This window comes from Rhinopithecus bieti, unplaced genomic scaffold, assembly GCF_001698545.2.
Source record: "Rhinopithecus bieti isolate Rb0 unplaced genomic scaffold, ASM169854v2 scaffold_5260, whole genome shotgun sequence".
Classification (NCBI taxonomy): Eukaryota; Metazoa; Chordata; class Mammalia; order Primates; family Cercopithecidae; genus Rhinopithecus; species Rhinopithecus bieti.
Window position 1 is genome coordinate 7,606,089 of NW_016805896.1, and position 27,208 is coordinate 7,633,296.

General features: G+C 39.2%; 1 protein-coding gene across 4 annotated transcripts in view; it reads left to right on the top strand.

Moving 5' to 3' along the window:
• Positions 1-27,208, top strand: part of GAREM1 (GRB2 associated regulator of MAPK1 subtype 1) — a 204,256-nt gene that overhangs the window by 72,069 nt on the left and 104,979 nt on the right. For all 4 annotated transcript variants that reach the window (XM_017874077.1, XM_017874078.1, XM_017874079.1 and 1 more), the window contains one exon: positions 1,012-1,152. In XM_017874077.1, coding sequence (XP_017729566.1) covers positions 1,012-1,152 — 141 coding nt within the window. The remainder of the gene's footprint in view (positions 1-1,011; positions 1,153-27,208) is intronic.

Here is a 27,208-nt window from a genome sequence, read left to right on the forward strand (position 1 = left end):
CTCCTCTATTTATTGCAAAAGTACTGAAACTTTTAATAATTTTTGAGAGATCTACAAATGCCATTTCAAAACACACAGTTAAATCACTAATAACTTAATTACTGTAATATAGTAAGTGTCAAAATAAGGAAGGCTGTTTTCTATATAAAAAATTAGTCTTTTCAGGTATTTTCTTTGAGCACTTAAAATTACTAAACTAGGATTAAGGGGATGGATTATTTCAGCATCTAGAAAAACGTCTTTTAAGTTTCAGGGAATGAATTTCTCTTTTGAAATAGTTTGTCGTCAGTTCAAATGCTGAAAAGTTACTTCAGAAAATATTAAAATGAAAAGAAATTTCATTTGTATACTACAAATCATTATTTTTAATTGATTGGGAAGTTTGGTAGGAGGCCAGAGAAAATTGGCAAACATAAAATTTAAAAGAAACTGTGAGCATTTAATTTCAAGTACTCTCTCAACAGAGATAAGATTATTTATTTTTGTAGCTTTATTGTATTGATTAAATCATAAGCTTTCAATCCATCTGACCTAGCTTTGAATCCTCACATTTCAGTTTATTAAATCTGTGAGCTTAGACATGTTAACATTTCAAACTTTGATTTTTCTCACCTGTGAAGAAGGAGCATTACCTTTTACCTACCTCCTAAAGTTATCTTATTACATGAAACAGTATATGCAAAGCATCTAAAGAGTACCTAATGTATCCTAGGCACTTAATAAATGTTTTATTTTCATTAAAATATAATCATTTAGGTATAATGTGATATTTGAATATCTATTTGCAAATCAGTGGGAAACATTTTTATGGACTTCTATGTACAGTTGTCAGCTTGGTGTGGAATACCCTTTAAAAAAAAAAAAAACAATTCGGAGGTAAACTTTATCTCATCTTGGGATGAACTATCAACTTCTGCATTAGTCAAGTTTTAACTAATGAAATTTTATTGCAAAGTATTGAGTAAGCAGATGATGAATTCTGAGTTTCTCATATAAAATTGTATTTCCTAGGAGAGTGCGTAGAAGGGCTGCGGGAAAATGACTACCTGCTGATTCATTCCTGCCGCCAGTGGACCACCATTACTGCCCACAGCTTGGAGGAGGGTCACTATGTCATTGGGCCAAAGATAGAGATTCCGGTACATTATGCAGGTAAGACTCCTCCAAGGGCCAAGACGAGGCAGAGAGACAAAGGGGATGTGAATAGCTAAACTTTTCCTCTAAGAATTGTCTGTAAACTAGAAAGTAGAATAACTTAGAGAAGCAAACATTTGTGTGTGATTATCAATCAGTGAAAGCTCAGCTTCATTTTGTTAGAAGTCTTTCTAATTAATGCATGTAGTTAAATGGGGATTCTTAGGAGGTATTTATAAGATAGAAATTCTACAAATAAAACACCTCTTTTGTCTTGGAATTAAAATCAATACATGTAGCCAACCTTGGAGCTTCAGGGGGTCATGTCTCTGAGGAATCCTGTATACAGTTTGAGCATTGCTTTTGTGAATGACTTTGTGAAGATTTCACAAGATTCCGTGTCACAAATTAACACTGTGGTCTGGTTTTAAAAGTATTGGATTGGTAGCTCATATACCTGGATATGTCTCTGCTTTCAATAGGCATTTAGATTACAGGCAACTGAGATGCCTTCGCTGCTTTAGTTAAAGGAGGGTAATACCTGCCTTCGCACCTCACTTTGAACTCGACTCAATGCAACAGTGCCATTTAACTGATTTTTATTGAGTATATTCAGTGTGCCAGTACTGTTCTAGGAGCTTGGGATACATCTAGTGGCTTAAATAAGCTCTAAATAGTGATAGCTTATAAATGCCATTAAAAAAAACTTATGTTACCATATGCTTTTTCTGGCACTTATAATACATTATATAAAGGATCTTAGTCTTTTCTCTATTATTGTTCAGTATTTTCCAAGTCTGTGCAGAATATCTTAATCAACTAACCATAAATTGTGTAGCCCTGGACTGCCATTGTGTTCTCAAATAACCCCTTTACAATGCCCAGAGAGTTATTATTTGGAAAAGGGACCTTACTGTATTCCCACTGTCTAGACATAGCAAATGGTATTTGTTTGATGAATATTTAATGAATGAATGAATAGTTTGGTACCATTTTTGATTCCTGGGAATCTTCAATTGCCGATACAACCCAGGGATTACTTAGCTTCTCAAAAATCCTTACTCAAAAAAATTATAAGAAAACAAAATTTCTCTGGCCTAAAACTTAGTCCTCTAGAATTGTATTTCCTAGCCCTAAGAATAGCCTTCATGGAAGAAGAGAGAAATGCATAGTTGTAGAAAGCATTACATCTGTTAGACTGTAACTCAGGCAAATGGGGCAATTTTCATAGGGGCAGAGAATGAAACAAACCCCCTACCCTACCCATTCTCTCATCAGAGTGGTTCCTACTAGCAGTGAGATCCATGCTATTTTCAGCAAATCCAAATTCTGTTTCTGTCTTTGTGGAAAACTGGAAAGAAAGGTAAATTGCTACATTGCTTCATCCTATATTCTTTTACCTAATCTGCTGTATTCTTCTATGAGGAAATTACATTTTAGTCTTTCCCCCAAAATCATTGTGAAAAGCTCTGTCGAATCAGTCTTCCCAAGAGTGCCCTCATTTTATCGCTTCCTCAAACCCCTCTAGAGACTGCATCTTGCCACTAGATTCTTTGACTTGTTGAATGCCTTCCAGAGGCTGGTTCTAGTCTACTTCTCCAAACTGATTTTTTCTACTCCAAAGAGTGAACCTCCCACTCTAGCTACATTAGTCATCTCACTGTTTCCTGAACACCCTAGACATTTTCCATTTACACAGTCTCTGACTGGCTGGAGTTGCCTCCCTCAGCTCATCATTTCATCAGGAGGGTACAGCCATCCTCTGCAGCCCCACGTGGTCTCCTGATGTGTCCCATTCATTTAGCACACGTCCTCAGTCTTCATTCAGTTACCTTTTCCTGTATGCACACTCACCAGTTGGACTATACAGTCCTTCACAAGTTATACCAATTATAGAAAACACCTGAAGCCTTTGGATCTGCACTCAAAAGATAATTCTTTGTGGCCATGGGTGTTCGACTGAGGGATCTCAAACTTGGTTATACATTAGATTCACCTGGAAAGCTTTAAAAAGACTGATGTAGGGTCCTACCTGCAGAAGTTAATTCGTCTGGAGTGTTGGCTGGATACCAGAATTTTAAAAAGCTCCCCCATGGTTAAAATATACAGCCAGTGTTGGGAACCCATTGTTCTAGCATGAGCATCCACAATGTGAGATAAGATTTCCTCAAACACCCACAAATGTTTGTAAATATTTTGGTGTTTGGAACTTCTTTTTTTTAAAAGAACCATCCAGCTTCCATTGGGAAGAAAGATGTGATATTGTTGAACAGCTTCCTTTTGATCCATAAGGAAGATGATAGATTATGTTGCAAATGATACATTTTTAAAAAATGAAATGGAGGTGCCAAGACTAAGAGGAAATATGGGCACGAAGATCACATCCTTCAACAGAAAGGAGAAAAAATATATTAAATAAAATAAAGAAAGAAGAGCTTGAAATAGGACCAAATAGTTCATGATCATTTGCCATTAAACAAAATAGAATGAATGGTTAGTCATGAGTGTCTAAATGTTCTAAGCTGTCTTCCTGAATTTTCAACAAGAAATTTAAGTAGAAGTTTTGAGGTACAAATAGATTCCAGCTGATCATTTTGTTTTGGGTTTCATGTCTTAAGATAGCACCATGAAACTTGCTTTACAAAGACAAATTTAGTGATTTAGTAGTTTAAAAAAAAAAAAAAACTTACAAACAGGTAAATAAGAAGGCAGTGTGGTTTTATAAGTGTTTTTGTTCGTTTGTTTGTTTTGAAACAAGGTTGCACTCTGTCACCCAGGCCAGAGTGCAGTGGTGTGATCATGGCTCACTGCAGCCCTGAACTACTGGGCTCAAGGGATCCTCCCACCTCGGCCTCTTGAGTAGCTGGCACTACAGGCTTGTACCTGGCACCATGCCCAGCCAACTTTTAAATTTTTTGTAGAGACCAGTTCTTGCTTTGTTGCTGGTCTCAAACTCCAGGTCTCAAGCCATCCACCGGCCTTGGCCTTGCAAAATGTTGGGGTTACAGGTACGAGCCATCACACCTGGCCTGGGAGTATGTTTTGATTACAGTGTAAAATGGAGACCTATGAGTCTTGATATGATTGATCGTTTCAAGGTTATAGTGGATATATTTTGTTTCCAGGAATCTATTTATTGCCAGGTTTAGCCCTTGGAAGAAAGAGAGCATATAATACATTGTGGAGACCAAAAATCATTTATGTCTCCCTAACTTATTTGTGCTCTACTTTTAATTAGAGGAAACCCTTATATATGTATGTTACCAATTTTTCAGAATTTATTCTAGGTTGAAATGAATCTCACATTCTTTGAGGACAGTTAATAAACAGTAATTAAAAATGTTTAACAGAGTAGTAAAGCCCACCAGCTTTGTAATCAAATGACGTAGTTTGATTTCTCATTCTGCCATTTTTTGTCTATATTACTTTGGGCAAGTTACTAAACCTTTTTTTTTTTTTTTTTTGAGACGGAGTCTCGCTCTGCCGCCCAGGCTGGAGTGGAGTGCCGTGGCCGGATCTCAGCTCACTGCAAGCTCCGCCTCCCGGGGTTTACGCCATTCTCCTGCCTCAGCCTCCCAAGTAGCTGGGACTACAGGCACCCGCCACGTCGCCCGGCTAGTTTTTTGTATTTTTTAGTAGAGACGGGGTTTCACCGTGTTAGCCAGGATGGTCTCGATCTCCTGACCTCGTGATCCGCCCGTCTCGGCCTCCCAAAGTGCTGGGATTACAGGCTTGAGCCACCGCGCCCGGCCTAAACCTCTTTAAACCTTTGTTTCCTCATCTATAAAGTGAAGATAATTATAGTGCCTTTCTCTTAGGGTAATTATGAAGATTGAAAGAGAAACACCTTTCAGAGTGTTTACCACTTAGTAAGCCTCCATAAATGTTAATGGTGATGATTATGATCATGTTAGCAACTAAATGTTTCTAAGGATTTAATTCTTTCTCCTGCACTACTAATTACAAGTTGAATTACTTTTCTCTTCATTCGAGCTAGTTGAATACTGACACCCCTCAATGTTATTTGGGCTGCTGTTGTTTGTTTTGCTTTTGTAATTTTATTTTGCAGTTGCAGTAGTATAGTTTACTCCCTTGTGCCATTTCCCCGGTTTTACCCATTTTTAGCATCATTTTGCCACATTTGTTTTTCATCATTCTTACCCTCCTCCCTCCCCAGCAAATGCACATAAAAATACAGACAAACATGCTATTTATTTTTTTCTCAGTTATTTGAGAGTAGACAGCATACATCCCCCTAATACTTCACTGTGTATTTCCTAAGAACAAGGATATCCTCTTATGTAACCACAACACTGGTAGCAAATTCAGTACATTTAATACTTTAATCTACTGTCCATGTTCCAGTTTTGTTGATTGTCCCAATAAGACCTTACTGTATTTTTTTCCCCCTCCAGGACAACATCCAGTCTAGGACCGCTTCTAGTATTTTGCTCTTGTATCTCTTTAGTCTCCTTTAATCTGGAACAAGTTCCTCAGCCGTCTGTGTGTTTCATGATATAGACATTTTTTAAAGAATACAGGCAGATTATTTTCTAAAACAACCCTCAGTTTGGGTTTCCCCGTGTCCTCATGATTGGATGAGGCTACACAGTCTTGGCTAATCTGCTCTGTGTTGTGATAGTGGCAAGGGATGTCCTTTGCTCCTTATCGGTGATCTTAGTTTTGATCATTTGGTTAACGAATTGTCCAGTTTCTCTGCTGTATAATTACCATTTACTTACAATAATTACCATTACTGGGAAATTTGAGAGTACACACTTTTAGACTCTGTAACTATCTTGCTGTTTCCCTAAATCTTCTCCCCCCACCACTCCCCTTTTAAGTAGCTATTGATGATTACTGTCGGATTCCATTTTGACTATGAAGGTGGCAAAACAGTGCTTTTCTAACTTAACTCCATCATTCCTTCTTGTATTTGTTAGCCGTCATTCTCCTGTAAGGAAAGGCTTTTTTTTTCTCTCTTCTATTTATTTATTTTTTTACTTACCTGTTATTATGAGCATGGACTTGTGGATTGTTATGCCATTCAGTGTACTATGATATATTGCTGTCCTTGTTTCTTCAAACAGTCCTATGTTTCTGCATTTGGGTATAGGCTGGCACCTGTGTCTCTGTGACATGCCCCCTTCATTTTTTAAATCATGTCCTTATTTTCTGGCACACGTAACAGCCATTCTTTTCAATCAGTATTCTCCTTTGATCAAGGCTCCTACACTTTCCCATTCCAAGTAGTACTCCTTGCTTTGTGATCTTTGTTAAGACAGTCCCTTGGAGTTGGGCAGTGCACAGCCTGGGCAGCCATAGGCCACAGCTCCATTCATGCATATTTTGGAAAGCGATAAAACTCAGCATTTTAAAGATATATGCTACATCAGAGATTTTCATGAAATTCTTAATATGAAAAATAATTTCGTAAAACTTTGAAAAAAGGTAACTATGACATCCGTAGTTCTTATCAGAACCTCATGCTGAAATGGTGGTGATAAGAATCTCCTTATTCTGAATTCTGAAATTATTTAGATGTGCTTTGGGAAAATAAAGACATTCCCTATTCTGGCAAAATAAGTTTTAGACAAAAGGTGTTTTCTTGGTATACCTAATAATTGATTCTGAGAGAATGTGTCCAGTCAACATCATGTACTTTGCTAATAGTAGAGAACCCACTTAAGAAAAATTGACAGTGTTTAGAAAAGAGATTGCCACATTCATAGAAATTGTATTCAAAAGGCATCACAGATAAATGTAATCTGAACTTTCCTACTTCACATTGCTACCAAAGGGGCAAAGCTTTCCTAAGAAATGTACAATACAGAACTCAGATTTTTTCTGCATTCTGTGTACTCAGAACATTAACTCCAAACTGCCTGGACCTGTGTCAGACATTGCTAGCTCAACGTGCACACCAACTCTTCTTCCCACACTTTTGCCCTGACTTATTAAACAAAAACAAATATTAAATTTTTTAAACCTAGCAACTTAATTCTAGCCAGGAATTTCTAAAGTTGAATGGTTTTTATTCTGCAATTAATATATCTATTCATCAAATTCCTTTTGTCACTGCAGCTCAGCATGATCAGTCACTCAGATCTCCAGTTGGTTACCACTAAAGCTGGTGTCTCAGAGGCCCTTGTTTATGCTGACCCTTTCTAGGGCCTGAAACCTAACTTAGTATGCATAATGTGACTTTAAAACAAACAAACAAAAAGAATATAAACCTCAAGCCCCACGAAAGCCTAGATATGCCATTCTCTCTGGAATTTTATTTGCTGTCCTGAGCTCCAAGTCTCCACTCTATAAAATGGAGATCTGCTGTAGAAAAATGTTGTGCAGATTCTCAGAGATCTAACTTGCGTAAATGGCTCAGCACAGTGCTGGCACATGAGTAATACAAAATCAATGGTATCACCTCTCACTCCCCTCTGTCATGAAAGACAACAAAGAAAACTCTACCAAGAGATAGCTTTGAGAAACCAAATGGATCAGAATGTGAGGTGTCTATATATCAGTGGCCTGCCGATTTGCAAAGTAATGGAATTCTGAGTGGGTTTATGAAAATTTATAGCATTCCGTGGCAAGTGTGCTGTCATCATGGATGAACAGATACTGTCATCATGGATGAACAGATTGCTACTTGAACATAAGCATCTGAGATAAACTCCAGCCACGTTTGGCTTCTATTTTTAAATTCTCATCCTCCTGCAAATCTGGTGAATCTATAACAAGCTAAAATGATCTCAGTACTTTCCCTCTTAGTTGTAGTATGTACAGAAGTAAGTGACACTTAAGCACAAGATGGGTAAGAATTGCTTATGCAGTTTTCAAGGCCCTTATTCAGCAAGCACCTGGATTTATATCAGCAGTGCCTGTTTTTAAAAATGTGGGATGTGCAGTGTTTGTCTCTTGGGCAAAATTATAGTAATGTGGCATCTAACATAACCTTGAATTGTAATTACTGAACAAAAGGAAATGTTGAAACAAGCTAATTTTATTCTCCTGGGTTGCAAGTTTAATTAGCATGAATCATCCATTTATAAAAGTAACTACTAGTGTTGAACAACGCTTGGTGTACTTTCCCTGTTACATGGGATAAAGCTTATGTGATGAAATGGAAAATAACAAACTTTCTTTTCAGAAGTCCTCAGAACTAATATAGTATGCCGAGGAACATTTATCTCAGCCATTCTTGCCATTAAAAAATGTTACAGATCTAAAAAATAACCATTTTGATGATTGAATTTTAGGTTATCATTAACAATAACTAAAATTTATGTAGTGCTTTCCATTTCTTAGGCACTTTGTTAACTCAGCATCTTACTTTTATTTCTTTGTATGACTTTCACAACAAACTCATGAAATGGTTGCTGTTATCTATATTTCATACAAGTACAAACTGAGGTTTAGAGATGTTAAGTTTTTGTAGTAATACACAGTTAATAAGTGTGATTTGAACTCAGGATATGTGGCTTCAGAGCCTGCCCCCATCTCCACTATTCCCTGGAAAGTGCTAGGAGGCACTTTTACTTGGAAGTCATCCTAGAGAGGAGAGATCTGTTAGAATTAACCGCGAAGTTGAATAAAGCTTTCATTTTTCTTCCTTTCACAGTAGCTCCCTACTTGTATTCTGACTCTAGGAAAAAATTAAGTAGATATATAAGTCTTGACTTTTTTCAGTTTTACAAGTCATCTGCATACAGATGACATTCCCATTGCTTAGTAAATTTCCAGGAAGAGCTTCCAGGGGAGCCCCTTGGGCCTCCGAGGGGACAGCTGCTGGGCCTGGGGAGGTGATCAGATCAGAGGCTGGAGGCCTGGGGAAAGAGTCTTTTAAGTGTTGAAGAGGGAATTGGGTGATGTTCAACAGGGCAGTCTCAAGTAAGGAAACTGAGGAAAATTAGATTACAAAAGAGAGTTAAAAATGAGTGAAAGGTGGGCAGCAAGCAAGGATCAACTATTTTTGTAAAGATATTTTGTATTAAAGGGAAACCAATGACATTTGATTTGGGGGGAGCAAAGTAAATATAAAAATTTTATTTAAAAAAAGAGGAAGCCAAGAAAGAGGACGTAGGAGTGAAATCGGCTTTCCAGTGTTTCATATTTTTGAGAATAATGGAATCTGAGAAATCTTTCTAGACGAAGGGAAATGGTTCAGAAGAGGAAAAAGAGAGAAAGTAATTAAGTAGTCTATTAGCCTGCTGTCTAGGAAATGGTCTCTACCATTGTTTTCCTCAAGAGTCAAAAATGTTATTCTCTTCCCCTCTCCACTTCATTTTGCTTAAATTTCATAGGTGCTGTAACATAGTTTTGTGGTTAGAGGGTGAATGTATTTTCACACATTGGTATTCACACTCATATTTTAACTCAAAACAAAGATGAAGCGATTATCTAAGTGCGTCTTTGCTGCAAAAATGGATTGAAGATTGTCACCAATCTTTAGTGTAGCTTTCTAGTCCTACTTCACATTGCTTAAGAATAACTCAAGGAAATTTGAATATGAATGGTATTCATGATGAGATGATTAGGGAATTCTTGTGAGTTTGTTATTTGTAGTCAATGTATTATAGTATGATGGAAAATATCCTCACTTTTTAGGGAGACATGCTGAATTATTTAAGGGTGAAATGTGGTTATAAAATGCTTGAGCAAAAGTGGACATAAAAATAGATGACTCTGGCAAACAAGTTGTTAAATCTAGGTAAAAGGTATATGGGTGTTCATTACCCGAATTTTCCATATGTTTGGAAATTATTGTAATAAAAGGAAAAAATTGACTCAGCACAACCACCAGTGGCGAAATAAATTGTAGAGTTGAACTCTTATATGGCATTTTTATCAAAACCACTCTGCCTCCATCCTTGAATCCTATTTATAGTCTTAATTAATTTTTCTAGGGGTGAAAGTTCATCTTTCACTGGGTTGTTTTGTTCCAGTGTTAAATGTTTGTGGCAACAACACAGTGAAGGGTGAATTCAGGAAGAAATGATGTTGTCTTCACCATGTGGTAGAGGCTTCCGGCTCATGGCTTCCTATGGAAACCTGATTACTCCCAGCTGTGGCAGGTTTCTAGCAGCTGACCCAGTTGATGGTAGTGATTTAAGTATTAAAGGGGAAAAATTTTGGGTTGGTGTATGTAAAACTTGGAAAGAAAGGAACTTTTAAAAAAATTATTTTCTTAAAATAAAAGCTTTATGAGAGACATGGAAAGGGAGAATATGAGCAAATACATTGCAGAATTATTTGGTGACATACTATGTGGCTTTTCTAGATTGCTCTATAAATGCCAGTAAAGCTCTAAAAATTTTAGAGTCTTTTGATTGCTATTTTCACATTTCAGCCTGTATATTCAGAATCTTTGCAAATTATTTACTGAATCTACAAACAAAAAGTATAGTATTAAAAAAAAAACACGAAAATTCTAGCACAAAACAGGGATGGCATCTGAGGTTCAAAACCCCTAGGCTACTGTTTTCCATTTCTTTATACTTACATTTAGGTACTTAGTGGAAAGTTGGTTACTTGAAAGGGCTAACTCCAGTTCAAATATAATTTAACTTATGAGATAATGTGATTAACATCAGGTGGAAAGTTTGAACAAGCTGCCTGTGACCACACTGTTAATGGAGTGTTTATAGCATAGGTGGGAAAGTGCTTGTCTCACTTCATAATTTGATTTCCATATTGGATTTGGACCTCTAAGAAGTAGTGTGACCTTTTAAAAGGTTCTTTTTTAGAAATTTCTTTGAGGTTTTTCTATTTGTGGAAAACAGACTTCATGGATTCCAAAACTGATTGTAGTGCTAGCAAAACTTCCTGAATTGAAGTCACTCTGCTCCATTTTTTAGGCTTGGAATCACTTGCCATTGTGAGTCACTATCCAGGGAAGTCGTGTGCTGGCTTTGTGTTAACCCTGACCCATTTCTGTAGTTGTTGAGTGTACTGCAACAGGAAAACAACAAACTATGTGTACCATGTGAACTTTTCTGACATTTGGAGCAAGACGGTAGATGATTCAGACATGTCTGTGTTGATTTTTGGAGAGGTATACATTGCACAGTGCCTCCAACATGTTAGAACTGGTTTACAGAACACCATAGGGTTTGTCCCTAATAGTGAGTCAAGCCAGTGCATGAGTGTGAGACAAGCAAAGTAAACAGAGCTTTTATTTTTTAGATGTTAAAAATCATTGTAGGTAAACCAAATGCAGTGGACACATAGACATGTGAAAGATTCCGTTTCTCTGTTCATGCCTTCTATATTCCATATGTTTCTCAGTGGCAGTTATATTTTTCCTTACAGCCCTTCATAGCATTTTGTAGTCCCAACTCTTTTCCTTTAATAAAACCGGTCACCTTGTGTGGGAGTCCCAGTTCTCTAGCCACCTAGGGTCCTTTCCTCCTGACCCACAGAGTAATTATGCAGCAACTCTTGTTGATTCTCTGTCTACACAATTCCTTTCAAAACTCCTCCTCCTTTCCAGCCTACCCTGACTGTGCCTCCCTTTCCTCCTCCAGTCAGTCATCTGTGTTACTGTCAGATTATTTTTTTCAAGTACAGCTCTATTATTTTACCAGCTAGCCAAGAGTTTTCAGAGATGTTTCTTTTGTGAGTATAAACTCTGGTCTAACGCTGGGCCCTTCTGAGGTCTGGGGTTCCTTTGACTACACGCGTCATTCTCCAGCAGACACCCCAGCAGGCACTCGCTACACCAGGCTGTTTGTTGTTGCTCAGGTAGGCTCTGCCCTGCCTTGTTCCCTCCTATATCTCCTGCTTGGAGGGCTCACACGTCATAGCTACCACCCAATAGGAAATCCTGCCCCAACCACACCACCTTCCTCAAGAAGAATAGTGAAATCCGGCCTCAACTACCACCTTCTTCAAGAAGCTTTTCATAATCTTTCTCACCATGTAGATCCTGCCCCTTCAGAATCCCTGTATTAATTTGCACCCATGACTGTTTATCTTGCTGTCACTCCTCCCACCATTAAAGGCTCCTTGAGGACAGTCCTATCTCATACAGCATCTAACACAGCCTTGAATAGTTTAAGGACTCAATAAATACTTTTAACCCAACTGAAATGGATTCTTCTTTCAAAGAGAAACAGCAAAGATGCCTGAGAACTACCTGGAGAACAAGTCAGGTGTCTAAATTCCCTCCAGTCAGGCAGGTACAGCTCTGAGATATTGACAGGGAATGGTGATTGTGTGTGCTCTAACAGGTGCAAGCAAAATGCCATGGAATTGTTGAGTAAGGAGTCATGATGGCTGTCTAGGAGTGGGAGGCCTTCAGGAGAACGAGGTCAAGGGCATTCTAGATAGAGTAGCAGGCACCATTCCTGAAGGTAACAACTGACTGTGGGATAGAGGGGAAGGAGTATTTAGGAGATAGAGTTAGAAACCTAGTTTGGAGCAAATTCCAGACTGAATAGTGGGAACTGTAATCTCTGTGCCCTGGGGAGTTCCTCCCAGAATCTACTTTTAAGAAAGATTAAGTGAAGGCAAGCGTCCTCCGTCCCCTGTAGTGAGTTAAATTGGTCAGGAATGGAGGATGAGAAGATAGTGAGAAACTGCAGGTAGAACTAGTTAGGAAGTTGTTAAAATAGACCTGATAAAAGATAATTAACACCTGATCTAGGCTGGGAGGGAGATGCTCAGGAGGAAACAACAGATACTTAGGTAAGAGGAATGAGGAAAAGGGAGCGAAAGAATTCTGAGAAAAATTTTAAAATTTTTTCCCCTTGCTTTTAAGGAAACATTTTAAAATTAACTTCCTTAGCCCAGGCACTTGCTTTTGCACACTTTTCTTACTCTGTTTATTATTAAAGGAAGAATTTTTTAGGTTCTTCCTAATAAGAAATAGAGTAAGAAACCAACAACAAAAAAAAAACCTCTGTGTAATCTTTTGGGACCCTCAGGGTTTTCTAGCAGAGAAGTTTCACATCTTGTCAGGTATTGGACCTCTAAACTGGCAAGAATGTCCTTTTAGTTCTTGGGCTTGACAGCTATGTTAGAGATCGGAGTTCCAGAGAAAAGTGCATTTGGAGTAAAAGATTGTGTGTTGGAGAAAAATGGTGCACAAAAATCTCAGGCTCTAAAAGATTGATACCATAAAGATTTGATAGTTTTATGTATATTTGGCAATTATTTTCTGCATCTAGTAGGAGTAATTCTTTGTTCTACATATAAAAATCTAGAAAAATCTGATGAATTAAATATTCTGGCTATATATTTTCAGTACTATGACAGATTCATCTGTGTGGGAGAATGTGTTTGGTAGGTTGACTTGTTAGGATCAAAACATCTATTCAGGAATTTGTCAGTTTTTAACTCTCTTACCTCCTCATTTGAGAAAAACAATTCTCAACAAAGTTGAGGTGGTTCTCAACAAAGTTTGCACCCACTTCCCCACCCCACGACAGGAGGTTGGGAAGATAGTGAAATCTGGTAGGCAGAAGCCAAGGATGTTGCTGAACATCCTACACTGCACAGTACAGCCTCTGTGTGACAAAGAATCACCCAGCCCAAAATGTCAATGGTGCCCAAGGTGGAAAACCCAGATAGTTTATAATTGTTAATACCTTTATTGTTGGTAATCAGTTTTATTTTCTGCTGCATTAGCAAAAGCTCTCACTTTTTGGACAGAGGCTACCAGACTTGATTGCTTGCTTGCTTGCTTTTTTTTTTTGATGCAGTCTCACTCTGTTGCCCAGGCTGGAGTACAGTGGTGAAATCTCCACTCTCTGCAACCTCCGCCTCCCTGATTCAAGTGATTATCCCACCTCAGCCTCCCAAGTAGCTGGGATTACAGGCACATGCCACCACACCCAGCTAATTTTTGTATTTTTAGTAGAGATGGGGTTTTGCCGTTTTGGCCAGACTGGTCTTGAACTCCTGACCTCAGGTGATCCACCTGCCTCGGCCTCCTGAAGTGCTGGGAATACAGGCGTGAGCCCTTGCGCCTGGCCCAGACTTGATTTCTAAATCATAACCAGTCATTGCCCAGACTTACAGGAAAAACGTTCCACAGATTGTTAATCAACATTACTTTCTGTACACACTGTGTGAGACTGATAGCAACCATACGTGTCATGGTGGAAAAATTCAGGAGGCAGCAATGGAGCAATCCCTTTAGTTGCAAAGCTTTGTTTATTTTCCAGAACTATCCTGGCTCTTCTTCCTTTATTTTAAAAAAGGGTGTATCTGTAAGTGCCTAGAATAAACAGATTTTTAAGGAATTAAAACAAACCTGGTCTCCCTGCTTCAGATTGTAGTATACATCTATATGACATGTGATTCTTAAATGGTGTTGAAATTAAAATTTTCACATTTATCTGTATGAGGTCAAGATTTGGGACTCCCTTACTCAGCTTCCTTAGCCCCCCAAGAGTATTTTCCATTTCTCTTCTATTGCTCATTTTCTTCCCTTCCCAACGATTTTTTTTTTTTAGACTGAGTCTCGCTCTATTGCCCGGGCTGGAGTATAGTGGTGCGATCTTGGCTCACTGCAACCTCTGCCTCCTGGGTTCAAGTGATTCTCCTTGCCTCAGCCTCCCTAGTAGCTGAGACTACAGGTGCCCACCACCACACCCAGCTAATTTTTGTATTTTAGTAGAGACAGGGTTTCACCGTATTAGTCAGGCTGGTCTTGAACTCCTGACCTCGTGATCCGCCCACTTCAGCCTCCCAAAGTGCTGGGATTACAGGCGTGAGCCACAGTGCCCGACCTCTTCCCAGCATTTTTTAAGTTTGGGCAACTTCATAGAAAGTCCAAGTCTAGGAAGGAGAGACTTCATTGAAATACTGTTGCTGCAGGTCTGTGGATCTATTCAGATATTAACCGAATAATTGAAGACCTACTAGATGCTGAGCAGTGAGTGAAGAGGGGACAACTGGTGACAAGGCAGTGTGGCAGTTAAGACCCGTAATAGTGAGTACTCTGGGAGCACCTCTCATGCAGTATCTGGGCCAGGGCTTTATACACTGATGTTATAGAAGCTGTCCTTTTCTGGATGAGGAAAGCAGGCTTTGGTACCTTAGCCAAGGTCCTACCATCTATAGGTGGTGAAGTTGAGATTCAAATCCAGAGCCTCCCAGTTGGAGAGCTAAGCACTCAATGTGCAGCCTGCCTCAGGGGGCCAGGTGGCAGAGTGATTAGGAACCTTTTGAATTTGGTCTGTCTCCTGTAAGCAGTGAGCTCACTCCCATGATACAATATTTGTGTTTTAGAGATAACCCTTTGGCAGCAAATGGGAATGGCCCTTTGTGACTAGCAAATTGCATAAGTAAAGTGGAAATAGCAAATAGTACATTCCACTGTTCCCTGAGTCTGCTGAGGAGACTCAGAGGCAGGCTGTGTGGGTCAGGAAGAGAAGGATGGCACACTCTCGGATATGAGAAAGCGTTTGTTTTTTTCATCTTTCCTTTACGTTTAACCCTTTTGTCAGCCAGTATCATTAGGTAGTATTTTTAACCAGAGTTCTTCTATAGCAGGAAAAGCTCACAAGTGCCAGGACTTTTTGTTCCACCTCCCTCCCATTGGAGCATCATGCAGAAAAGTCTTCTGTGTTTTCCCAAGGTGTAAACGGGCTTGGGAAAGAGCTATTTTTTGTTTTGTTTTGTTTCTGTTTTGTTTTGTTTTGAGACAGAGTCTCACTCTGTTGCCCAGGCTGGAATGCAGTGGTGTGATCTCAGCTCACTGCAACCTCCCCCTCCCAGGTTCAAGAGATTCTCGTGCCTCAGCCTCCCAAGTAACTGGGATTACAGGCGCCTGCCACCATGCCTGGTTAATTTTTGTATTTTTAATGGAGACGGGATTTCACCATGTTGGCTTGGCTGGTCTCGAACTCCTGACTTCAAGTGATCTACCTGCCTTGGCCTCTCAAAGTGCTAAGATTACAGGCATGAGCCACCACGCCCAGCCGAGCAGTTCTTTTATTTGAGCAAAAACCCAATGTCTAGATTGAAAGAACAGACAACTATAGAAACTTAAAGAATGAAGAGATTTAAACTGAACTACAGAATTCCTGGTATTTATCAGTTCACTTCACCTCAACCCTGCCCTCCTCCAAAACACACACACACACACACACACACACACACACACACACACACACACAGTTATATAGTAAGTGATCTTTGGGATCTTGGCTGAGATCCCAAAGCCTGCTTTCCTCATCCAGTAAGTGGTTAGTCTTTTGTGAGGTGGTAGAAGGAAAATCATATGATGCATTTGACCTCTTGCGGGAACCGTTAAGAAATAATCTTCTGGCCGGGCACAGTGGCTCACGCCTGTAATCCCAGCACTTTGGGAGGCTGAGGCGGGTGGATCACGAGGTCGGGATCAAGACCAGCCTGGCTATCATGGTGAAACCCCATCTCTACTAAAAACACAAAAATTAGCCAGGTGTGATGACATGCGCCTGTAGTCCCAACTACTTGGGAGGCTGAAGCAGAATTGCTTGAACCTGGGAGGCAGAGGTTGCAGTGAGCCGAGATTGCGCCACTGCACTCCAGCCTGGGTGACGGAACGAGACTCCGTCTCAAAAAAAAAAAAAAAGAAATAATCTTCCTTTTTTTAATCCTGGTTCTGGTGAGTTCCCATGTGGCAGCCATGGAGCATGTGGCCATTTAGAGGGAGGTGGTCCACAAGTGTTGCTAGTGTCCCAGTCACCTTATACCACTGTCTTCACATTTGGCAGCTGGACAGTGCCTCACTTGCCCAATAAGAATGCTAGATCTTGGATGACACAGGCTCTGAGATGTCCAGGTGGTAGGAACCACCTTGCAACACCTCTGTGATGCCTGCTGGAGACTCAAGTTCATCCCCTTCTTCCTTATGACTTAAAACAACAACAACATAGTACTGATCCTATTAGAATCAGGAATAAGATAAAGGCTCCCACTTTCATTTCTGCTCTTCTGTGGCCTAACACCTTGGGGTTTTCTTCCCAGCTGAATACTCTGTAAATACTCTGCCAAAATGACAGTGTAAAGAGGAGCTCATTATCCTGGTTCAACTCGTTAGTGGCCATGTGGTCTTATGTATGTTGCCTAACCTTTTTTTGTGCCTCAGTTTCATTATTTCTAAAATTAGGATAATAATACTTATCTCATAGGTATCTGTCACGAGGATTAAATGAATTTGAAACTAACATACTTTAGAAGAGTTACAGCTAACACACTGGCTTATACTAAACACCATGTAAGTATCCTGCTGCTGTTGCTAGTGTTTTTTGTTTGTTTTGGTTTTGGTTTTGGTTTTTTTGAGACAGAGTTTCACTCTTGTTGCCCAGGCTGGAGTGCAGTGGCACGATCTCGGCTCATTGAAGCCTCCACCTCCCAGGTTCAAGCACCTCCACTGCCTCAGCTTCCCAAGTAGCTGAGATTACAGGCATGTGCCACCACGCCTGGCTGATTTTTGCATTTTTAATAAGATAGGGTTTTGCCATGTTGGTCAGGCTGGTCTCGAACTTGTGACCTCAGGTGATCCACCAACCTTGGCCTCCCAAAGTGCTGGGATTACAGGCATAAGCCACCATGCCCGGCCGCTAGTGTTTTGTAGTTAATGTAATAAGACAAAAAGGAAATTCGATTTTAAACATTGGAAAGGAAGAGAAAAATATTTACAGTTTTCATGATTGTCTCACCAGAAAATCCAAGTAAATCAACTGAACAAAAGATTATAACTAGTATCAGATTTTAGTGACCAGATGTAAACGTCAATAATGTTTCAGATATACTTGAAATAACCAAGTGGAAAATGTAATTTGTACAAAGTAGTACAGAGCAGCATCCAAGACACATTCTTGTTTACCCTGTAAAGTCCTTGGCCTGATCTAAGTGGAGACAGTTAAATCTTGAGATGTCAGTGCATCACTTTTTCAGTTAGACAAGTGATTCTTTGCTGGCATGTAAAAACATGTTAAATGTTATGTGTAAATTTGTTGTACATTTAAAAGTCTTTCTCTTATGTTTACATGGAGGATTTTATCAATAGGTTTCCTCTGAAAATTATTAATCTGTACTATACTTTTAATTCAGCCATTTGCCTGAATGTAATAAAGCATGATGATAGTGTTCATAACATTATTGCCCAGATTTTCTTTTTACATTCAACTAAGTTCGTGCAGACTTCTGTTAGAAATTAAGATTCCTAGAAATCCACTTGTGGCTGCACAGCAGTGATTATAGCAGTGGAGATTTGAGAAAAATAAGTGATATTCAACCCTTTTATGAAGACCCCTGCCCCAATCAAGTTTTTGCTCTGGGGTGGCCATATGAAGTCAGTATTGAATCTTGACCAAATCTGTTATATTCCATATAAAGTAGATGTAGATTAGATTGAAGAGGCAGGCAGATCCTATTGTCTTTTATAATCTATTCAATATTGGAATCAATTCCAAATCACTGCCTCTTGACTTCCAGACATTGCCTTTAATCAAATGATTTCTACTTTGACTGCATGTAGGACCAACAGAATATCTAGAATGACAATTCTGTATCTATGTGAGACCTAAGTCAAGGAAAAGATCATTCCAGTTGGCAGTTTTTGAATGGATTGGTTTCTCAAGTGATTCTTGACTCACTAATCTGATGACAGCCAATAGAGTTAGACTGGCATTGAACTCAGTTTAATTGGTCTGAATGAGTAAGATATGAAGGTCATCCGAACTCAAACGAACCCGTGAAGAAACCTATGTAGCTTGGGATTTACAGCCTCACCAATATTTAGAATGGCTCTTTTGGGTGTTCAGACTCCAGGATAGCTATGGTGAGGTAGAATCGGTAGATTCTAGTGCTTGCCTCCGCAGTTTACCACCCTTATAACCTCAAAAACTGTCTTTATAGTTTCTAAAACTCAGTTCCTAAAATGTTTAAATAGTGATAATAATACCTAGGTTGCCAGATATTCGGAATATTAAATATATCTCAGACCATATAAATTTTGTAAACTATAATTTATATACATATATAGTGTGTGTATATATAATTTATAGTAATTGCAAAGTATTACTTTTAGATTAGAATTTCCTGGACCTTCATATTTAACATTTTCTTTAGGAGAAAGTAGATGTCTTTTGTGCTTAAAATAAATGGTATCTGATCTCTAAGCCTGTTGAAAGGGTCTTTTCTTCTAAATCTGATGGCACTCTATTGGAACCATGTCTGTACTTCAGTATATAAAATGCCTTTTACATATATCTGCTACTTGCCTGAGAGTTCTTGAATATAGTATTTCATTTATCTTTGCATTCTTCACAGTACCTTTGTGGTGTGCCAGGTACACTGTAGATGCTTAAATGGTTTAACACTTAAATACCCAAACAGATGTTAACTTACTATACATCTTATTCCCCACGGAAAATTCTTCTCAAGGCACATATTATATAGAACAGTTTTATTTTTAGAATCATTCAGGCATTTTCATTTTACCTTTTCATCCTCTACTTTTCTGTCTTCCCTTATTATCGTGTTATACATATTTCTCCAGAGGTACCTGTGTAAAACTCATGCAAATTTTAATTGCTTTTGTTGGAGCTATATTGTTTTGCTAAGATTTGTCTAGCATAAGGTCTAGCACACTTGATTACTATCAGTGTAGCTTAAGCTACAGGTAGAACATTCTCATAGGGACACATGCTGACAAGGAGAGCAAAACTTGCAGAGAAAGCGGGGAGTTCAGTTGTTCATCCAAGAACATGTAAACGTCTATCTAGAAAACCAACCTGCAAATTAAAGGAAGCACTCTAGTTATTGTCCAGGGCAAGAAGTGGAGTGAGATTTAATGACTGAACACAATGTAGAAAGTTGGCTAGCTGCCCAGAAAAGGAATTTATGACTGTGTGACCTGATTTTGCCTTCAGCAGAGTGTCACTTTTCTAATATCTACTTGAATGTTCCTCATACCTTTGAAGACCATGTGTGAAATATCTGATAGGAGATATGTTGTGTGAATGCTGGGTTCATGGTCTTTGGTGGAAGCTGAAATATTTCACATCTGAGAGCTCAACTAAGTCATGTCTCAGTTTATGAAAGCTGCTGAACTCACATATCAGATTTTAAGCATTCAAAATTCCCAGGGAGTGTATTGGCAAAGTGAAATCTGTAAGAACATTGTCCGTAATGTAAGAACAGTTCCACTCTCATGCCCTAATCACCTGTCAAAGACCCGACCTCCAAATACCATCACACTGGGCATTAGAGTTCAACATCTGAATTTTGTGGGGGATACAGACATTCATCAGCTTAAAGTAGTGGTAGAAAGAAATCCCTCCTCCCAAATGGGACTTAGTTTTTATTAAGTAGATATTATTTCCTTTTATTAAAATATATTCAGAAAGAGTTGAGTTTTGACATTATAAACAAGAAATAGGATTCTCTTCCAAGTTGATACAACAATTTTATGTGTCCCCTTCAGCTAGACTGTTTGACTAGTTTTCCATTCTCCATTTAAAATAAAATTGAGATATTTATATACTATATAAAGAGATACAGCATGAATACTTGTAAATCTTCTATTGTTTACAGACTAGGGAGAGTGATTAATACAGAAAAGCATTATCAAATATGTTCCTTCTGATGTCTGCCAGGATAATTTCTGTGGAAGGGAATTAGCTTAAGCATTGAGGGTAGGAGTGTGGGTAGAGGCGGGAGAGAGCTGTAATCAAGATGAAGCTGCCTGGGAGCTGCTCTGCTCCTCTACTAAAAAATCTACACAACCCCCAGTTTTCTACAGGAACCACCCCATGTCTTGTTCTCTTTTCCGGAAGTATTTGTGGGCCACCTTCTCTGTGTTACAATTCTGACCTCTTACCCCATTTCCTGGTAGGGCAAACCCAAGCCAAATCCAGTGGCCATTCAGCTGACTAGGCCAGTTTAGCCAGTATTCCCAGTTTTGTTGACATTGCAACACCACACTAGAGAGCTTTGTGTGTTGCTCTTTTCCATGGTCATGAAGCAGAAGGCAGGTGTGGAAGCGCCACAGGGTGGGACTTGTCCCTTTCTGATGACTCACTGGGTGTCACTCTTTGGGTGTATATTGTCAGTACCCCCTTGCTAAAAGGTTGTTTGTTTTCAGAGGCATAGCTCCTAGGGCTCTACTCATAAGATTGTGTTTAAACCTCTGGAAGCATTTCAAGTGGGTAATTTCTAACATCTAAAAATCAGTAGGATTGGGTGTGTCTGTTTCCTAGGCTGACTGTGCTGTGTTGTTTCTCAGTAGTAAGAAACAGATTAGTGTGCGTCACATAGAAGCATTGGGTTTTGATTTAGAAGAGAAACTATACTTCCTTTTAGGTGTATGTTTACAATTCTGATAACTTAAAGAGTGGTTTGGGGTAAATATTTAATTCGCCTTCTTAGTACATAATAATCTTGTTGACAATAAATATTTTACGTCTGCCTTGTGTGTGTACACATATACACAGAAGAATGTATGAAAAGATCATCACCAAAATATCAGTATTGGTTAGCTGTAGGTAGTGACATTTCAATTAATTTAAAAAATAAAACAATCCAATCCACCTTTAACCCTGTTTCTACGTTTAATAGCTACTCAGTGAAACGTCTCCATTCCTTACCTCTTACCTCTCATTTACTTCATAACTCATTGTGGTCTGACTTTCTTATAACTTTACTGAAATAGCTTTAACTAAGGTCTTCAGTGCATCCTGCTTTCTATATCTAGTGGCATTCCCCAGCCCTGACCTGGCTGGGCCTTTCTACTGCATTGAAGATTGCCACTTGTGCCTTTTTCCTTGGCATTCTGGACCTCAGGGCTACTAGGACATCACCACATGCACCTAGTTTTCCTCTTAGCTCTCCTGCCCTCGGTGCCACCCTCCCTGTGGTACTTGGTATCATCCAGAGTACTACTCCTACTAGGCCTACTCCTTTCCCTCCTGAGATATGTCTGTAGGAGTGTCCAGCTCCACTCTCTATAGCCAGACTTACTACCCACCCTTAATCCCACTCTTCTTCCTGTATCCTGTTTGGTGGTATCACTGCCCAAGCCAGAAATCTGGGAGCCCTCCCACGACTTCATCCCCCACATCCTGTGATTAAAAATCCCGCTGATTCTATCTTCTCTGCATGTCAGATGTGACTTAAGAAGAAAACAACAATATACTTCTGCTGCCCTAATTCAAACCCTTTTCATTTTTCACTTATAGGGGCCTTTTAACTGCCTCCAGTTTTGATCCCCTAAAGTTTGATAAACCATCAGAGTATTTAAATCCTCGGTATTTAAAAACACTGTATTTAAAATCTATCTGCCTCAAATTTTTGGCATAAATCCTTTTGTGGATCTCCAGACCAACAAGAGAAAGGCCAAGCTCCCCAGTGTGACCAAGTAGGTGCTCCCCGGCCTGGGTCCTGCCAGTGGCTCTCTTCAGTGTTCAGTGTAGTTCCCTATACATGTCACCTCCACGTCCTTCCTTTGGTCATGCTGTCCTCTGCACCTGGAAGATTGGGCTTCATCACCCATCATCTAGGAAGCCTCTTCTGATGCTTCCTAGGTGTTCCTGTAATCCTCTGTCTCTGACATTGAATGTCCACATTTATCATTCTTGTTTCCCCCAATAGATCCTGAGCTCTTTGAGGGCATCTACAGAGTTTCTTTTGTATCTCTAGTGCCTATCAGAGGATTTGGCTTGCAGTAAGACAGTAAGTTTTCAGATCAATGATGTGTCTATGTAGTTTGGATTGCTGATAGGAAATAGGGTGTGTATATATATATAAAGATTGTAAACAGCAGGTAGTTTGAACATAATCTTAACGTTAGTATTAGCATCTATTACTGATCACCAATCTAAGTGGTGAAGATGAGGAGAATTGTGCTCAGTTTGGAGGGGCACACTCCATATTGAAACTTCTCTTGTTTTATGCACCACACTGTTTACTTTATGTTGGAATTTCAGATACACAAGGAGCATGAGAAAATTGGAAACCAGAGGAATATGATATATAAATTAAGGAATATTGACAAATAATTTAGCAAAACATGATTGTAAATATTGTGTGTTATGCCTATGGTAAAAATTCACCTTACACTTTTTTTTTTTTTTTTTTTGGGGGGGAAACAGAGTCTCGCTCTGTTGCCAGGCTGGAGTGCATGGAGTGCAGTGATCTCGGCTCACTGCAACCTCTGCCTCCCGGGTTCAAGCGATTCTCTTGCCTCAGCCTCCCAAGTAGTTGGGGCTACAGGTGTGTGCCACCATGCCCGGCTAATTTTTTAATTTTTAGTGGAGATGGGGTTTCACTGTGTTGGCCAGGATAGTCTCGATCTCCTGACCTCCTGATCCTCCCGCCTCAGCCTCCCGAAGTGCTGGGATTATAGGCGTGAGCCACCGCACCTGGCCCACCTTACACTTTTGTAAGCATGTTGATATGAGTGATATAGCCACATTTACTTTAAAATTGCCGTGAAGTAGTGTGCGCCCTACCAGTCAGTGGAAACTTTGTAATTTTCTTCATGTACAACCTGTTTAAGAGCCTTGTCTCAGGTTCTTTCTAGTGATGTGTGTAGCAGCTTACAGCTCCAAGTGAAGGGTCACCTTGTTCATCCCCCACACCTCACAGCTGAAGAAAATGAAGGACACGTACACAGTTAGCAGCAGACCCAGCACTAGCGGCCAGGCCTCTGTAGTCGTCTGTGCATTACTGTCTACATAATATGAACAAATCCATATCCAGAGGGAAGATGCCAGAATGCTGATGATTGTGTCAGGGTGATGCTAAGAAGCCTAAGGGTATAGGTGGGTTTTTTCTTTATTTACAAGATACCCTGTGATATGGTTTAGGGAATCAGGAAGAAATTAAATAAATGTACTTTGAATGATACCTGACCTTCCCTCCCACCAAAAAAAGAACCCTTGATGTTTTCCACAAAAGTATTATTTATTAGCAACCATAAAATTGTCATTCTTTTATTTTAAAAGATTCTGGGGGGTTGATATTGATCTGTCTATAAATCCCTCCATCCATCTCCATATATTCTATCTGTTTATAAATCCCTCCCTCCACCCATCTCCATATATCATACATATAGATAAAACATAGCCATATAAAATGTACACATTTTTAACCTCCAACCAATGCCAACAAAGTCTGTCTGCTAGTGCTGAAAGTAGAAGGAAAGAGTTTCAGATTGGTAAAGTGACAGGCTTCAGAAATACTCTCTAATTTCTAACTATCTCTGCTCAAAAACATATAAAAATTATTTGACATATGCAGACATGAAGTAATTGGAATCATTGTCCAAATTCATGATGTGAAAAGCCTTTCCGCACCTTTCAAAGCAGCATATGGGCCCTGAAATGTGAATACACACTTGGAATTAGCTTTGCCTTTCACTCACTCACTCTCAGGATGTCTCTGATAACATGCACTTGTGCCAGAATGTAGTCATCTGTAGAACTTATTTGTGGGGAAGGCAATATGATAAAAGTAACATTTGGATGCCATGACAGTTCAGATCTTCACTAGGAACAGTGGTATGGGTGTACTGTTGAGATCAAATACAGACTAATTATTCACCTTCTAAATGGGCAGTTATTACATTTTATGTTGAATTCACAAAGCAGATTTTTTTGGCTTGCTATATTTAAACTGAAGTGCTAGGCATGACCTTTTTTTGGTTTAATTTTACTGGTGTTATTACCAGGAAACTAAGTTTCTCAGATTTCTGATCAAAAGACAGAGCCTATTTGTGAAAAGCCACATTCATATTGCGTGTGTGAGAGAGAGAGAAAGAAAATATGTGAAAGAATGAGCTAGAAAAGTATGTAGGAGAAGGTTGTAGAGGGTCTCTATAGATCCATTTCATTCATTAAAATTAATAATTTAGCCACTTGGTACTTAGCACTAGGGTCTGTGGACACTTTAATATATAAGATAGACTTTCTGCCATCTAGAGGTTATAAATAAGGCAGTTGAGCAATGATTCAGAGTAGAAAAAGGAGACTTGTGTTTTTACCAACTGAAGAAACCTTGAGCCCTCTCTTTTAATTCTACTAGGCAGAATTTTGGCCTGATATTCCAGGAAAGTAATTTGACAACTGTGACACTTTGCAAATGTTGCAGCAATCCAGAGGTACATGGAAGTGCAATAAAGTTGTGAAATAATATGACTCAGTGCTGATCAGTGGCTCCTTATTGTCAGCAGACATTCATTAAAACATAGCACATTTCCCAGGCACTGACGTTACAAGGGAGAGGCTAGCAGGACATGGCCCTACGCTCGAGGACAGAGAGACCTAAGCTTAGAGACAAGTTCCAGCACAAGTCAGAAGCACCCTGGATCTATTGAAGAATACCATGAGAACTGTAGGAGTTAGTTTTGGAGGGGAGGAGGGAACGAAAACTGCCAGGGCTTCTTGGGAGATCAAGGCCTGGCTTGAGCTGGGCCTAAAAAGGCATCCTGGATTTAAGCATGTAAAAGGGAGGGGGAGATAAAAGAAAGGGGGTAAGCACGGATAGGGATGTACTTGAGATGTTTAGCGAAAAGTGAATAGATACACTTGCCTGGAGTAGGATCTTGGTTTAGGAGTGAACATCTCAAACATTTCATGGTCTTCTTTCACTCTGCCTTGTCTCAGGAAGCCCTTCTCCATGCCCATCCCTCAAGCTCCAGACTCAAAGTTACCTCCGGTGTGAAATCTCACCTGGCTCCCGTAGGCAGACAGCCATCCCACCTGTAAGGGTGCCTGACTTCTCCTTCTTGTCTCCCTGTTGCTTTGTATGGTCATCATGGTTCGTATATGTCTCGCTGGCTTGCTCAGAATTGGGACTGAACCGTGTCTGCCATCCTTGTATCCCTAAAACCTAAGAGAGTGGCCGGGTTGGAAATGTCCGATCAATACAACAAAATAAAAAATAAAATTTGGACTTTGGCAATGAGGACCTGAGAAATTGCTCTTCTTGTATTTCTTTTGTGAGGGAGGTAATCTCAAACTGGGTGAATGAAGTATGAGAAATTTCTCAAAGGATTATATCTTCTATAAATCAATGGAGTTTGGATTTTTCCTAGATGCTGTGTAAATCTATAAAACTAAATATCTTAGGAGAAGAAGAGGCTTAGTCTGAGTTTTAGACTCAGTGTATAATCTTAGACAAGTTTATGGCCTCTGTGAGGAAAAGCAGGCTGCTACCTGTATTAGCTGTTATTACATGTATATATATATATATATATATACCTGCCAACCAGTCAGATATCAGTATCCCATGAAAACCTTAAGCACTATTGCTATTAGGTAAATGGTATTTCTTTTAAAATACTGTTTGAAAATAGTACGTGATCCGTTTTATAAATAGAGACTATTTTCTTGGGCTTTGCAGAAATGAAAGGATTTATATAGATATATTTTAAAAAAGAGTATAGTGTCCTGTTTTTATTTTGTGTGGTTTTGTTGTTTGACATGAATGAATTTGAAAACCTGAAATACAAGGTTAAATATTAAAGACATTAGCACTGCTAGAGGGCTGTGGGATTAGGAAAGAGCTTAGGAGAGATTATTCAGAGTACTTTTTGACAGGGTGTTCACCGTGAAGTGTGTGACCCTAATATCATGATACTTGGTTTCTCAAGCTTACATTTCACCTGTTGACAATAAAAGCTGTATTACTGAGGACCCAAATTCCATCCGCTGGTTTTTCCAGAATACTTGCAGGACTTTCTCAACAACTAAGAGCTGCCAACCCAGTTTTGGTATGTAGACCTCCCAGCTAGCCGGAAACAAAACATAATTTAAATCACTCTTTATTGCATAACTGCCCACTGACTGTACCATTTAAGTTAATGATTTTAACCAGAGTTGATATATTATGATGTGATCATTAGACTGTCTTGTGAAAGTAGATGAGGAAAATAATTAAAAGTGCATTGTCTCAGCTTTCTAGTCCACCAGCCATTTTAGGTTTTTGAATGGATGGAACTCCATGAATAACAAAGTTTCTCTATTATATAGAGGTTCCCTTTCCTATAAAAATATATAAAATGGAGTATACTTTAAAGTCTCTTTCTTGCCTTCTCCTGAGGTAGCCCTTGCCATAACTTTATTTA